Below are 16,562 nucleotides of genomic sequence, written 5' to 3'. Positions count from 1 at the left end.
GGAGTGTGCTATAAATGCGATGTGTTATAGCTTTACTGAGATTAAACTACCAAAGGCCCCACATTCAGCTAGGAGGTGCATGACCCTCATTGAAAGGGTGGGGAACTGTGTCTGACTAATGGTAGAACTTGGTGTGTTTTCAAAGCAAGGACTCTGGCCCATATGGGGAGGTTTCTGACCAGTGTAATTATTCTCTAGTGACTGCAGACATTGGAATTGTCGTCTGTTTCAAAGAGCAGATCATTTGGTGATTCCACACATTTTTCATTTTGACTTCTCTTTTTCTTTTAGCCTCTTTGTATGAGACTTAGGGTCTTTGTAGAAACACCTGGGTAGGAGCTGAAAAAGCCTAGCTGGGAGTAGGGCCCAACTGGCCATTCCTCTGGCTTATGTAATTCAACTAAATCATACAGTTAGAGTTTTGAGAAGGATAAGTACTTAAAACACACACACACACACACACACACACACACACACACACACACACACACACACACACACGGTGTTCCAAAAAGCCAAGGACATTTTAGAGAAGGGCTATAAAAATAACCAAAGGGTAGGAATAAGTCAGTTTCGTAAAAGTCTCCATGGCACATGCTATCATTCTGATAACTAAAGAAATAACTCCTCTATTGGAAAATTAGATGTTCAGACAGATTAACGGATGTGTCCACCTGAAGGGTGACCCCCACTGTGGCCTTTTATGAGCAGGAAAGGGCTCCTTTACAACTCAGCTCCTGCTTTGTATAAATTATTGGAGTGAGGGACATGGGAGAACTTTTGTGGAATGAAAAGAAAAATAGAATTTGAGAAAGCCGATCGGTTTTCTTGAGAACTGGTAGAAGACTGCTAACGTACTTGTAGATTCCGTTCTTAAAACTTTCTTGTATTTTTCATGGGAAGATACAGACTTTTTATTCATGTTTCTATTTCTGTATAACCAACTAACACTGCCATATAATTAAATGATTTAAAATGGAACCTACCACCGTCACTCTCCAATTGGTCTGTTTATTGAGTTGGTGTTACTAAAAATGAGAGATCACATCAAAGCAAAATAGGGAATGGGAGAAGGCAAAAACCACTTTTATTTAGAAAAAAATGCAAGCAATTTCAATTGATCCTGATTTCTCTCTCGGAAACTTGGGTTAAAGGTACTTTGTCCTAAATAAATTGGTTGTTGCTTTTGCATTGAAATGTATCAGTTGAGGAGAGCTGTCATTTACCATGATTTAGTTTTCAGATCTGCAGGCTTTGAGCTGTAATACAGATGTATCAACTCTAAGAAATAAATGAAAACTGTCACCAGTGTCAGCAGCAGAAACTGGGGGTCCATCCCACACAAATTATGGACATCTGTATTCCTAATTGGCATTCTTTAGGGCCATGCCAGCAGAATGGCAGTGCCAATAGAGTGACAGCCTTAGAAAAGATGCGTTATCAGGACTAGGTGACAGGAGACGATGAGGCATAGAAGTTCCTTTGTATGCATCACTATCCGTATGTTTGCTAATATAATGCTGGCGATTTTCAGTTTCAGGCACCTCCGAATGGTACCTTTTATCCATACTACATTTGCTTCTTTTAAAGCAGATCAGTTGATCTTAGGTGAATAAGTGGTATTGATGGTTATATGATCAGAAGACCCTTGGCAGAGATGCATACAAATAGTTAACAAGGTAATGGTAAGAAATGTTGACCTTGATTTGTTTAGCTAAGATGTAAAGATTTTTGAAGGTCAAAGGTGTCCTTGTGTAGTGTTTTGGAGTCTAACTGTGCCTGACCCTCTAACATTAAGCTGCTGTGGCCTGCAGTTTTGAAGAGTGAAGCAAACCAGGGGGAAAACGAGAAGGGGGAGAGAACAGGAAATGGAGTGAGGTGTTTCAGGAAGTTGTCAGGGGTTGACTGATTGATTCCAGATGGGAAGGGTCAGCCTTCGTGACCCAGGAAATACTCACTAGGGGAAAGAAGTTGGCTTGTGGAAGGGGAAGGCCTGGGAGTAAGATGATGTTGGAATGCGCATTCCACTTCCTTTGGTCCTAAAACATTCAGAAATGTTAACTTCCCCAAATAGACGCATATCAGTGTTGTCACTGTTCATCAGTAAACAGTGAAGGAACTTAAATTTGAAGTTTTGACTGTACCAAATATATCTTCACCTGTGTAATGTAGTTCATTCTTCCAGAAGTAAAGCAAATGTATGTAAAAGTCAGTATTTAAGTGTGTGTCTCTATGTATAGAAACAACCACCAAACAGGTCTGGTTTCCTGTGGGGGAGTTTATGAATTAAATCCATCACATTTTGAAAATTCAGTTGAATTGGCAGGCTCTTCCAGCTACCTCACCATCTAAGATATTTGGAATATTAAAACCTGGATCTTGCCTCATATCTATACGTACACATGCACACACACATACATTTGGACATAATTTAAAATCTTGTAATAAATTTTATAGACACTGACATAATTCAGGTTAATTCCCTAGCTGTCATGAGAGGCCAGCGTGAGCCAGCAAGAGATTAAAATTTATTTCTATTGTTAATAGAAAATAATGAAGTGCATCTGAACCATCAGGGTATGTCATTCGGGAAATGTTCACTTTGGAACTAAGTCTCACTCCACCCAAATGGACAATGATGAAATCAGCTGGCTTGTGAAAGCCCCATATTTTGTGGCAGGAATGCGTGGGGAGTATTAATGGACAGTATGACAAGGAGCTTGTGGAGTGAATTAAAGCAGCCTCAGAGAGAAGGCTCTTTACCTCCACGTAATTCTCAGACAGGGCCCAGGTTCCCCTTAGTGTGCCTAGGACAGCTCATTAAGAATTAATGCCCATGGCTGGGTGCGGTGGCTCATGCCTGTAATCCCAGCACTTTGGGAGGCTGAGGCGGGAGGATCACTTAAGGTAAGAAGCTCTAGACCAGCCTGGCCAACATGGTAAAACCCCAAAAATACAAAAATTAGCTGGGTGTGGTGGCAGGTACCTGTAATCTCAGCCACTCGGGAGGCTGAGGCAGGAGAATCGCTTGAACCTGGGAGGCAGAGGTTGTGGTAAGCTGAGATCAGGCCACTGCACTGCACTTCAGCCTGGGTGATAGAGCAAGACGCTGTCTCAAAAAAAAAAAAAAAAAAAAAAATGGAAGAATTAAAGCCCAAAGCACCCTCTCCTTGTTTTCTGTTTTGTTTTTTCCAGAGATGACAGTTATGTCTTTGAAAATGCATTCACACACACAATTTATAAGAGTGGTTTGATTCTTTCTTCTCTCTCTTCTCCTATTATTTTCGGGGGGTAGGCAATACAATCTTCACGTTCATCTTAACCTTGCAACCAGGAGGCTCTGCCTCTCCCTTCGGCTGTAACATGACCTTGTGTTTTGCTGAGATCACTTTGATAAGAACGTGAGCACTTACGGGGAGTGATAGATGCCGCCATCTTAATGTTTGCCACTATGATAGGAACTTTCTGGAAGGAATTTCCCCAGATTCTAACATGTTAACATGGACACAATTGAAAACAGACACAGCGCTTGACAGGCTGTACCCCTGAATTGTGAGCAATTATATTGATAATTTTCTGAATGACAACTGAGGTTCCTTTAAGTTTATTCTTTGAATCTCTGGGCCCTGTCACATATTAGAAACACAGTGAATTATCTGTTGGGTTGGATGACTGACACTTATTCATGTAAAATTTTGCATATGTTACCACCATGTTCAAGATGTGACACTATATGAGATGATTTGTGGACTCATGGGTTTTAGGGATTTTCCCAAACCTATTATGCTAAAAATATAACTTAAAAAGATGTCATCAAAAAACTCTTCAGGGCAAAGAAAAAAATCAGAAGAGTATTGCTTTGCTGGTGGTGGGGGTAGGATGGACTGGGAGGGAACACAAGATGACTTTTTGGGAAGATGGAAATAGTCTACTTCTTGATCACAGTGTAAGTTGGACAGCTAAGATTTGTGCATTTCAATGTATGTAAATTTTACCTACAAAAAAACCCAAACCTGTGATTATTATCATTGTTGAGTAGGGGGTTGGGAGTGGGTGGTGGTAAACAGTAGTTCCCCCGTCCACTTTGGAGGCTTCACTTTCTGTGGTTTCAGTTACCCAAGGTACAGTACAATAAGACATTTTGAGAGAAAAAAAGAGAAGCCACATTTATATACTTTTATTTCAATATCTTTTTATAATTGTTCTATTTCAAATATTATTGTCATTAATGTCTTACTGTGCCTAACTTATAAATTACACTTTATCATAGGTATGTATAGGAAAAAGCATAATATATTATAGGGTTTGATATTCTCTGAGGTTTCAGACATCCACTGGGGTCTTAGAGCATAGACCTCTTGGATAAGGGGTCTACTGTAGCTGAGATGAGAATGGCGATATTTTGACAATTCTTGAAGCTGAATGGTAAGTACTGGGGATTCATTATGCTATCCTGTTTCTTTTGTTTGCTTGAAATTATTCATAATAAAAGGTTTTTAAAATGCTGCCTCATTCCTTCATATTCAGAGGTAAGGTAGGGCTGGGAGCTGTGGCTCACTTCGGTAATCCCAGCACTTTGGGCGGCTGAGGCAGGTGGATCACTTGAGGTCAGGAGTTCAAGACCAGCCTGGCCAACATGGTGAAACCCTGTCTCTACTGAAAATACAAAAATTAGCTGAGCATGGTGGCAGGCATCTGTAATCCCAGCTACTTGGGAAGCTGAGGCAGGAGAATTGCTTTAACCCTGGAGATGGAGGTTGCAGTAAGCTAAGATGGTGCCTCTGCACTCTAGCCTGTGCAACAAAGTGAGACTCTATCTCAAAAAAAAAAAAAATACGGCAGGATCAAGCCCCCTGCCCTCCATTTAATAAGTAAGGAAGGACAATTACAAGTAGAATATCAACTGTTTTAATTTGGGAGTAGACAGGAAGAGTCATTTTTAAACACGACTCTTCATTTTGTACCTATTTAGTGCCCTTCCTCAAAAGGTCTACACATGTTTGTGAGTATGTATATAATAAGTTCTTTTTTTTCCTCAATAATAATGGCCATGCGTAACTGACGTGAACTGAGAAATAGACCCATGTCTAGGGTGGTTCGTCTTCTGGGTCAAGTGATTCGGTGGGAGCTCCACCCAGGTCCACTCCCTTCTGCTATGCTTGGCCAGCCTTTGCTGATATCCACCTCTTTGAGCTTCTCCCCCACCCCTGATCTGCAGTACATATGCTGGAGCTCGATTTGATACCAGTCTTTGTGCTACTTGTTTCCTGTGTTAACTATGATTCTCCAGCCAGAAAATAAACTCTTTTAGGTTAGGGACCATGCCTTATAACTGTTGGTACCTATTTCCTATCTGCCTCTTCCTAGGACCTCCCCCCGAGCTTAGACCATGGGAGAACCTCTGTGTGTGAGTAATGTCATCTGTCTTATGGTCTGGTCAAGCCCAGCATGGGCAAAGCAGTTAGGACGCGAACTCATCCCAGTTTGGCACACACCAAGTACTGTGCTGAATCCTTTATATGTATTACAGGTTGAGTATTCCTTATCCAAAATGCTTGCATCTAGAAGTGCTTCTGATTTCGGGTTTTGGAATATTTGCATTCTGTACTTACTTACTGGTTGAGCATCCCTAATCTGAAAAATCCAAAATCCAAAATGATCCAATGAACATTTCCTTTGAGCATCATGTCAGTGCTCAGAAAGGTTTAGATTTTGGAGAATTTTGGATTTCAGATTCTTGGACTAGGGATGTGTGCCTATATCTCATTATACCTCATTTCAGCACTGTGAGATACACATTGTTATTTATATCTTACAGATAAGAAAAACTGAGATTAGAAAAGGTGAAGTAATTTGATCATGGTTGCAAGTTAGGGGACAGAAGCCTGGGATTTGAATTCAGCTCTCCCTGACTCCAAACCCATGTTCTGCCACTGTTCCACACCACCTCTCCCCTCGCCCTCATTAGATGCTACACATCCTCTACTTTCAACACTGAATTATGGCAACCTTATCTTCTCAGCAAAAGTCGAGGCATCGCTGCCACCACTCTCTACTGGGCAGCAACACCACAGACAGTTCACCAGCCAGCATCCCAATGCTGGGCATGATGTCAGGACCTGTCTGAAGTGCAAGAACCCATTCCTGAGCTTGGAAAAGTGACTTTCCAGCTGGCGTATAGATCTCAGCTTCCACATGGCACACCAGCTTTCTGTGGTGGAGGCTCCACTGGTGGTGGTGGTCCAGGTCTTTTGATAGAGAACCAGGTTTCTGGAACCATCAGGCAGATGGTCATTTTCTCCACTTCATTACATGGGTGTGCTTTGAGCAAAGGTTCTTGACAATGCATGGATGAAGGGCAGCCACTTTTTCTGTAAAGTTTTGACATAATTACAGAAGGAGAAAACTCTGTTGAGTCCCAAGTTCTGTCCCATCTCCCCTTTGCCAAATGGAAGTGTGGCAAAACAGAATTTTGGTGCATTTGCTACTTCATGTGAAACTAATTCCACTGTACCCCCTTTCTCCTTTTTACTTTAAATATGCAGGTTGTGTTGTCAACAACGGTGAATGTGGATGGACACGTCCTGGCTGTTTCTGACAACATGTTTGTTCATAACAACTCCAAGCATGGACGGAGAGCAAGAAGACTCGATCCATCGGAAGGTAGGGCTGCCTGCGCTCAGCATAGCAGACACATGAAATTCACCACGAATTTCCTTGTTCGAACTTCAAATTTATGTCTCGGAGTCAGAGCAGAGAAAGTACACAGAACAATGTGGGTTTTTTTTTTTTTTTTAAAACGAAGTTATAAACACGGACTCCAGCCTGCTCCACTGTAAGGCCCACACGTCTACCAGCCCGTGCCAAGTTCTCATGCCTCCCACTCTCTTCCATCCTGTTCTGTGTTTTCCTTTTTGTGAGACGGGCATTTCAGGCAAACATAGGCCTATGACATCTTAGTTAAACAGGAACATTGCAGTGCCAGACATGTATGAATAAGTGTCACATGTGCCCTTAAACAGATTGTAGGCAAAACAAAACAATGCTCAGAATGAAACTGACACTAATTGATTTTTGTTTGCTTGGACAAGAAGAAATCATGGTCTGTTCTGGGTAGTTTTCCAAGTGCATTAAAGTAATTAGAAATACCGGTAACTGTTAAATTTCAAGTTGTCCAAAAAATTAAAGTATATCGATGAAGATAACTGACAAATCTAAGTAAATTCCATTTTAATTATTCCCCTTCCGTCTGCACTCCCCAACTCACTGGTATAGAAAGACCTTATAATACAGAATGTTGGTCAAACTAGGCTACTATTTTAGTGTGATGTTTTGTTATATACTACCACCCAACCCCCACCTCCCACCCTAACTCAGCCCTGAAAATGTATCTTGTATCATTGTAAACAGGAATTAATGAACTGAAAGAAAATGATTGAATCAGTAAAGAATTTGGAGTGGTGTTAATTCTCCCACAGTGGGCACTGAAAGGGGAAAAGAAAATCCCAGAGTTCAGGACTAGGAACCCATCCAGTTTCTTTTGACTGATTGGATGTGATTGACTGGCTGTTCAAAGGGGGCTCATGTTTTTGGAGTCCTGCCAAAGTTCTCCTCTACCTTTGACCCTGTCAACTTTGGAAATGGAGTGATGGATTGACTTTAGTTATGGCCTGAAAACCATATTGGGTTCCTGTTGGGATATAAAGTCCAGAGGCCTGGAGCATATGGAAGAAGTGGGGAAAATCCTTCCTACAAAGTTAGTAGAGTGATTAGAAATTGTCTCTTGATAGAGCTGAAAAAAGCCTTCAACTATAATAGATTTTGCTTTCTCCCCCTCTCTCTCTCTCTCTGGCCCATTAACAGGCCTCGTAAATCTTAACATCTTAGGGCAGAGGAGGTGGGGAGAGAAAGGGGATTTACACATTTCCAGTGTGATCAACTTATAAAAATATGGGCAAAAACAACAGAGTTTTTCAAACACCCTTTGCACAATTACCTAAGTGTTTTACTTTTTCATACATAATGGTCAACTCATTAGGCTTCAATGACTCGGTGAAAACCAACAGCCAGTTAGGGAATGATGGCAAGTCAACAAATCTCAGCTTGAACTTCTTGGAATGACCAGCAGCTTTCAAAAGCAGCCCATCCCCAGAATTCTAGGCTTCAACCAAATACGGGTGTCCAGCCCTTTGAATGCAAGGACTTTTTTATTTGTGGTGTGTCCAATCCTTTGAAGGCAAGGATTCGTTTTCTTATCTGTGGTGGGGGATATCACAAAAATTATACATGGACCTTTTTTGTTTGTTTGTTTGTTAGCTCATCAGTTATCGTTAGCATTAGTGTATTTTATATGTGGCCCAAGACAATTCTTCTTCCAATGTGGGCCTGGGAAGCCAAAAAGTTGGACACCCATGAAAGAACAAACCTGACTTTTTCTTTCCTGTCTTCTTAGCTACCCCCTGCATCAAAGCCATTAGCCCGAGTGAAGGCTGGACCACAGGAGGAGCCATGGTCATCATCATCGGGGACAACTTCTTTGATGGTCTCCAAGTGGTGTTTGGGACCATGCTTGTATGGAGCGAGGTAAGCAGAGGCAACAGGCTTACTCTGATTTCCTTTCGCCCAAAGATTGTTTTGATCTGGGAAACTAGCACAAACACCAAGGGTAAAAAAGCATAAAAGTCATAGTAAATCAGGCATGGGTTTCTTAAGAAGATAAGTATCCACTGCAGTATTATTTAAAATGGTGAAAACTTAGAAATCTAGAATTGTAAAGTGATGGAATGTCACTCCACCGTTAAAAAATGTTTTGGAAAAATTCGAATGATACAGGAAAGAGGATATGCTCACACTGTAATACTAAGCAGAAAAAAAATAAGGACAACAGTGCCTATGGATGTAAAATCTAGTTATATAACACACATTTATAGAAAGGTACTGGAAACATACCAGATGTTAATATTGATTGTCTTTATGATGTTAATTTTTAAAAAATATTTTTCTGTAATTTCAAAATGTTCTAAATTGGATGTGTTTGACTTTCATCATCATATAAAACATGACAAAAAGATAAGTGACAGTGTTAAGTTGGGGTTGGCACTTGCCAGATCAATATTTGAAATCACAAGCAGGATAGGAGTTCAGCAGAGGAAAGGATTCCAGGGATGAGGGTGGGATTGGCAGCAGGAGGTGGGAGGGACTTGGGCTGGGCTTGTAGGAAATAAAGGACCTACATTGGTTGAGTTGAGAGGAAATTCCAAGGTGGGGGTCAGAGAGAGAGAGACAGGCAGACAGAGAGAGAGAGAGACAGAGACACACACACAGAGAGAGGGACAGACAGACAGAGACAGACACATACACAGAGACAGACAGAGACAGGACAGGGATGTTCAGAGTGCATTTGGAGCTAGGAGTACTCCAGTTAGAGTAGAGCAGAGAGAAAGAAGCCCCTGGGGAGCAATAGTGGGAGATGTTGTACACCTTATGTCCTTGGTGATGGCTTGTCTAATGGGTATTTTATTTCCCTGCCTGTTCATTCCTCAGCTAATAACCCCTCATGCCATCAGAGTACAGACTCCTCCCCGGCACATCCCAGGCGTGGTAGAGGTGACATTATCTTATAAATCTAAACAGTTCTGCAAAGGAGCCCCAGGAAGGTTCATTTACACAGGTAGGTGAGAAAATGATTCCAAGAGAGGCTAGCTTCTGGTTTGCCTTTGCGCTAGTTCCCAGTATCTGCACTTTGTAATCGTCCTGATTTTTCTAGGTCTTTTTACTAGTGTGGAAAGAGTGAGCTGAGTGATAGATGTTGAATGGTGATGTGAAGGTTCACTTCTCAATTAGTGTTTTACTTAAGCAACTTCTGCATGATCTGGGAGATCACAGCAGCTCATTTCAGGAACACACCTCTGAAAATTTAACTCTGTTGGAACCATGCTGTAACCATCTTTTATCCACATGGTCAGATTAAAAAATAGACAGTTATTGGCTGTAACTACATTTTCTTGAAAAGATTCAAGAGAGTTGCCTAGTGATGTTGGAGAGCAATTCAAAGTATTTTAAAACTTCAAGAAGGTAAACATCATATATTAGTCAATATTTGTTAAATTTCTACTTTGTATCAACTGCTTTTTCTAAGAGAAGGGTATGGATGACACGTAAGACATGATCCCTTCCCCACTTGGAAGTTTAGAAACTTTTGAAGGAGGCAGTGGTATATTGCAAAGAACAACTGGTGAATTCATAAATTTGAAATGTTTGGTATTTCCGATGAATGGAATATGAGTTTCAGGAAGAGAGGGCTTAGTGTGGACAAGAGTAATGGGGTGAGGTGCCAAGGAAGAGATGGAAATTGAAGACCATATTTACGGACAGGGAGAATTTGGATGGGCAAAGAGAGAAAGGGAGAATGTTCTCACTATGGGAATCCCATAGGCAAAGGCCACAGGGTGAGGTGAGCACATTCCTGCAGGACCAAAAGCTTGTCTGACAGCTGTGGCAATGCATTTTGTACTTAAACTAGAACTTACCCTACATGTGCTAGGCATCTGTATTAGTCTGTTTTCATGCTGCTGATAAAGACATACCCGAGACTGGGTAATTTTTAAAGAAAAAGAGGTTCAATGGACTCATAGTTCCAAGTGGCTGGGGAGGCCTCATAATCATGGCAGAAGGTGAAAGGCACATCTTACATGGCGACAGACGAGAGAATGAGAACCAAGTGAAGGGGAACCCACTATAAAATCATCAGATCTCGTGAGACTTACTCACTACCATGAGAACAGTATAGGAGAAACTGCCCTCATGATTCAACTATCTCCCACCAGGTCCCTCCCACAACACATGGGAATTATGGGAGCTACAATTCAAGATGAGATTTGGGTGGGGACACAGCCAAACCATATCAGCATGGGAGGGAAAGAAAGCATAAAACAGCTTAAAAACCTTATGTAGTACATACAGTAGTCAAATTCATAGAGATGGAAAGTCTAATGGTGGGTACCAAGGGTTAAGGGAGGAGAAATTGGGGATTCATTTAATGGGTCCAGAGATTCAGTTTTGCAAGACAAAAAGAGTTCTGGATATGGATGGTGATGATGGTTGTACAACAATGTGAACTACTTAGCCCAAATGAGCTGCACACTTAAAAATGATTAAGATGGTAAATTGTATGTTATGAGTATTTTACCACATTCTTTTAAAGTTAAAAAAAAAAAGGAGCCTGGTAAGGGAGTTTAGACTTGACTTGTCAGAAAATAAGAAGGCATTGAGGGTTTCTGTGCAACGAAGAGTAACTCAAAGGTATTGTCTTCAAAAAAAGAAATGGTGTTGATATAAAGACTGAGTTAACTGAGGAACAACCAGAAGCAGGAAGATCAATGAGGTATTATACTTTGACAGAGAAAATAAAGAGTATAGAGAAAGAAATATATAAACCAAGAAAATATAGCAGGCATATTATAAATTTTTAATAATATTATTTTATAGATAGTGTAGTCTCTCATTTGTGCTCTGATTCCTACTCTTGTTAAAGTGTCAATGTCTGGCTAGCTATCAATTAGCAGTAGATGGAAAGAGGTAATTTTTAGGTCTATTTATTCAAAATTTAGCCTTTGAATTTTCTGTCCTGAGATAAGCACATCTCAGGTGTTATTTTCTGTGGATCTATGGGAGATTCTATTGCAGTCACAATAAAAAAGTTACTGTTCCAACTCCAAAGGGATATAGTTCATTCATTCATTCAAACTAGTATTTATGACCTGCCTGCCATGGGCTGGCACAGCTCTAAGCTCAGGGGTATAGAAGGGAGGAAGGTAAAGTCCCCCAACTTCATAAAGCTTGTATTATAGAGGGGAAGACAGACAAGAGAGAAAATAAGTGATATAATTTCAGATAGTGAGAAGTAAGGGAAGGAGAGTGAGGGAGGGTTGGGCAGGCTGGTTAGGGAGGCCTCTCTGAAGAGGGGACATAGAGCGAAGACCTGAATCCCAGGATGGCGCCAGCTGTGGAGATCCATCCCCTCTTCTCTCCTTCTTCCTCCATCCTCCTCTCCTCTCCATCCACATTCCCTCCTCCATTGCAGGAGCTCCCTTGGGCTGGGTTTTCTGTTTGGTTCACTGGTGTTCACTGGAGCAGTACCTGGCAGTCCATGAATCTGGGGGTGGGGGAGGGGGTTGTCCCAGGTAGAGGGTACAGCAAGATTACAAGTGGGAGGGAGCCTGGTGCTGTTGGGGAAGAGCAAGAATGCCGGTGTGGCTGGAGTGGAGTCAGTGGGGAAGAGAGTGATGGGAGATGAGGTTGGAAAGTCAGGCAGGGCGAGGACTTTGGATGGGAAGACGTGGAAGATGTTGAGCAGAGGAGCAACCAGCATCTAGACAGGATTTAAAGCCACAGGACCAGAGGAGATCACCATGATATGGTGGAGAAGTCCAAATATGGTGCCTTGGGAACACCAGCATGCAGGATTAAAGATGACAGGAGGAACCTGGGAAGGATCCTGAGAAGGAGTGGTCAGGGTAAGAAGAAATCAGAAGCGTGTGCTGTCCCTGAGGTCAGTTGGATAGCAGGTCTTGTTCCAGGACACTGTTTACATGTAGAGCTTCTGGTATCTCTATTGTTTCAGAGACACCCCTGGATGTGGGTGATGGAGCTGGCCTATAAGGAGATGAGTAGGTATCATAACAAACACATTGCAGCCAATCCTGAACTCTCTATTGAAGTAAAGAACAATCTCAATCAGTAGCGCAATTGATGTAGACATTTGGAACCAGGTGTTGTGTACGTGTGTGTGCATGTGTAAAAGAGGTCCTCACCCTTGGCCACACTTTAAATTATCAGTGCCTAGGTCAAACCCCAGACCAATTAGATATGGATTTCTGAAGGTAGAAGTGTCACCCATTTATTTACTCAACAAACACGTGCTCTAAACACACAAAATCAATACTATCAGTACAACTCTATCAGCTTACAGTTCTAGAATGGGAGATGACAAAAGTTAAAAAAAAAAAAGGGAGATGGCTACAGTTACATTACAATAACTAGATACAGCCCCTAAAATAAAAAAGGGTTATAGAGGCACTATGCAGGGAGTGACTAGCTTTGGGGAATCAGGGAAGGCTTCCCAGAGGAGGTAGCAATAGCTGACATTTTTGAAGCGAAATAGGAATTTGCCAGACAGAATGAGGAGGCTGTGGTCGACAGATCTTGGAAACACAGTACCTAGCAAAAGGGGAGCCTATACACCTGTGAAAATAACAGATGTTATGTTACATGTAAATTCAAATAATTTTAGAGATTAAGGGAATATGAAGATTAACTAGTCAAAGTCCTCCTTTTCCAGAAGAGAAAACTGAAACCTAAGCAGAAGTGATTTGCTAGTAATTGCCTGTTGAATTAAAGATGGCATTAGAACAAAGATGCAGGCCTCTGGCCATCCTGCCTGGTGTCTTTCTGATGCTCCTTTAGCAAGTCGTAAAATATCTCTGTTTTCTTCATGTGCTGAGACATTAACGACTTTTGCATGACATGTATATTTATTGAGCAGTGCACTCTGTGCTCAACATTGAGCTCTATGCTCAGGCTATTGGAGACAAGTCAAACCAGTGTCTCCCACCTTCCTGACATTACAATGCACTGACATAAACACTAACTGCTCATGCTCTGGAATTAGATTCCAGGACTCATAGTGTGGCTTGCCTTCTGAATTGTTCTTGAATCTTGGGGAAGTGACTTAACCTCCTTTTCCCCCATCTATAAAATGGGCTACCTACAGGGCTGAGGACTAAATGATACAGTGCCTGGCAACTGTGGTGGGCTGGCAAAGGTTTAACAACTGGCTCTTCAGGAAGAAGCAGATTTTCTTTTTTAAATCATGGGTTTATACCATTTACTGATTTCCACGGTCAAATACTCTCACCATGGCAGATTTCAAGCTACCACTCAAGTAGCTCACAACGTTCCTGAAAACTTCACCACCTGCCTTCACAAGCTGGTACAGCCAGGTCTCTTCATGGAAAGTACCTGGGATAGAGAGTGGATAGAATGGCCCATATCTTATTAGTCAAAAAGTGGTTTATTATTTATATTATTCTTATTATTACTGAAATGGGAAAAGTCCCCTTGTTCCCCTCGCAGGGCATGCGACGGGGCTGTGGCTCGCTTCTTCAGTGCCTCACTGTTCAGACCTCTAGGGGAGCATGCAGACGGGCAGGCTGTGGGGCTCTGACCCCATAGCAGTGTCTAGGGGTAAATTTTACAGCTGAAGCCCCAGTGGGTGTGTGTTACAGGTGCTCTTTTAGTTTAGGCTTCCGTAGGCGGCTTGTGTTACTCAGCTCAATTAGACCCCTGCCTTATCACAAGGACAGAGGGCTTTCATATTCCAGGTTCTTGCTTTGGTGTACCAGAAGAATTGGATCACACCCGGGCTTGGAGAATGAGTGCAAGGTTTTATCGAGAGGAGGTAGTTCTCAGCAGATAAGGGAGCCAGAAGGGAGATGGTTTTCCCCGGGCCTCTCGGCAGCCCAGGTTCTCCTCCAACTGCCCCAGCCACATTCTGTGTCGTTCTGCCGGTCAGTGGCCTGCCGGTGCCTGTCGGTGCGTTCCTCTGGATGTCCAGCCACCCAGGTGTTCCTCCGCTGATGTGTGTCTGCCTTCCAGGGTCTCGGGGTTTTTATAGGCACAGGATGGGGGCATGGCAGGCCAGGGTGGTCTTGGGAAATGCAATATTTGGGCAGGAAAACAAAAATGCCTGTCCTAACTTAGGTCCATGGGCACAGGCCAAGGGGTGGAGCCCTAGCCAGGGACCAGGCCTTCCTCTACCCAGCACTTCCCTTCCCCACTTCCATATCATTGAAAGGTACCACGCCCTTCCCTTCCCAGCACTTCTGTGTCATTACCATTAGCCTTATCAGTATGGAGACTGACTTAAGGAATTGCAAACCTGATGAGGACTAAAAGGAGTTGTTTAGGATGCTGGGAACATATGCCAGGGGAATTGAACCTCTTTAAACTGAGTTGATGGGGAGGATTTAGAATAGACTAAACAGTATGTGCAAAGGCCCTGGGGTAGACAAGAACACGGGATATATTTTATGAACAGAGCAGAAGGAATGAGTTTAAGAGAGGCTGTGTTCAAGCTGCAAAGGTGGGCAGGGGCCAGGTCACATCAAGGCTTGTTTTTTTCAGCTCTTCCTCAAGTGCCATGGGAAGCTTTGGGAATATTGCCACCATCAGATTTGCCTTTTAAAAGATCATTCTGGCTATAGTGCAGAGGATGGCTTGGAAGCCAGGTTGGATGCAGGGAGGTCACTTGGAGGCCAGTGGGGTGGCCCAGGCCAGAAATGATGGTAGCTTGGAGCAGAGTGCTGGTGGTGGGGACAGGCAGAAGTGGATAAAATTTAGGAGGTAACATTGACACAACTTGATGATTGATTGGATGGGGTGAAGGTTGGGGAGGGGAAGGAGGGGACGACGCTCAGGTTTCAGAGTTGAAAAATTGGGTGGGTATAGTTTAGAAAGTGATTTTTTTAAAAGATATAACGTGCTAAGGGAGTTCAGAGGAAGGACAAAATACTTCCAGCTGGTGGAGAGGTGGGAAGATTTAATATTGTAAAGATGTCGATTAATGAATACATTTAACACAGTGCCAATCAAAATAGCAACAAAATGTTTGGGGAAACTTTACAAAAGTTCACCTGGGAAGGAAAGGTGCTAAAAGAGGATTTTGAAAAATGAGAGGCCCTTGCCCTGCCAGACATTAAAACCTATTTTAAGTTTCAATAATTAAAAGAATATGGGGCTTTGTAGGAACATACAGAAATGTCATGCAACAGAAGAGAACATTTAAAAAACAAACACTTTGCACACATTAAGGGTATAAATACTTAGGTATTAGTAGGTGAGGGAAGCCAGGTCAGGTCAACGCAGAAAAGATGGAACGCTTAACAAATGTGTTGGGCCAACTAGTTAGGCATTAAAAGAAAAAGTTAGATTTTAAATTTCATAGCATATAAACTAAACTGTATTCAAATTAAATATTTTTATTAAAAATGTAGACATTTCAGAAGATTACAGGTTTAAAGAATAATTATCATTTTGAGACTTGTGAACATTGAGGCCAAAGACAGGCACCATCAAGCAAAAGATGTGATTACGTAAAAGGAAAGTGTTTGTGTGTCAATATGCCAGGCATTAAAGGGAAAAGGACAAACTGAGACCACATATTTGCTCTACGTGGCCTATTATCTTAAGTATAAAAAGACTTATTCCTTTATTCAGCAAAAATTTATTTTGTGCCTACTGTTTGTTAACTGCTATGTTATACATTGTGGAAAAAGAGGAGAACATTAGGTATCTTAGAAATTGAAGAGGAAAAGACAAATATCCAAATAGAAAGCTAGCAATGAACATCAAGAGTTAAATTCAGGAAGGAAGACTAGTAAACAAAGAAACCTATTATAATAAAAAATCCCAACCACACTAATAAATAAATGCAAATTAAGGCAACAAGATCACCTTTTTTTCCCTATCAAGTTGACAGAGATTTTCTTTTAAACAAATGAAAA

General features: G+C 41.8%; 1 protein-coding gene across 2 annotated transcripts in view; it reads left to right on the top strand.

Moving 5' to 3' along the window:
* The window catches only part of EBF2 (EBF transcription factor 2), a 205,175-nt gene that overhangs the window by 150,396 nt on the left and 38,217 nt on the right, over window positions 1-16,562 (top strand). The window contains exons 8-10 of one of the 2 annotated variants that reach the window (XM_008977203.5): window positions 6,546-6,663; window positions 8,453-8,583; window positions 9,544-9,670. In XM_008977203.5, the coding sequence (XP_008975451.2) occupies window positions 6,546-6,663; window positions 8,453-8,583; window positions 9,544-9,670 (376 nt within the window). Of the gene's footprint in view, window positions 1-6,545; window positions 6,690-8,451; window positions 8,584-9,543; window positions 9,671-16,562 lie in introns of both variants that reach the window. The other variant, XM_034965861.3, reaches the window with a different exon arrangement.

Source organism: Pan paniscus, chromosome 7, assembly GCF_029289425.2.
Source record: "Pan paniscus chromosome 7, NHGRI_mPanPan1-v2.0_pri, whole genome shotgun sequence".
NCBI lineage: Eukaryota > Metazoa > Chordata > Mammalia > Primates > Hominidae > Pan > Pan paniscus.
The sequence above is the reverse complement of the archived record's forward strand: the minus strand, read 5'-3'. Positions and strand labels throughout refer to the sequence as shown.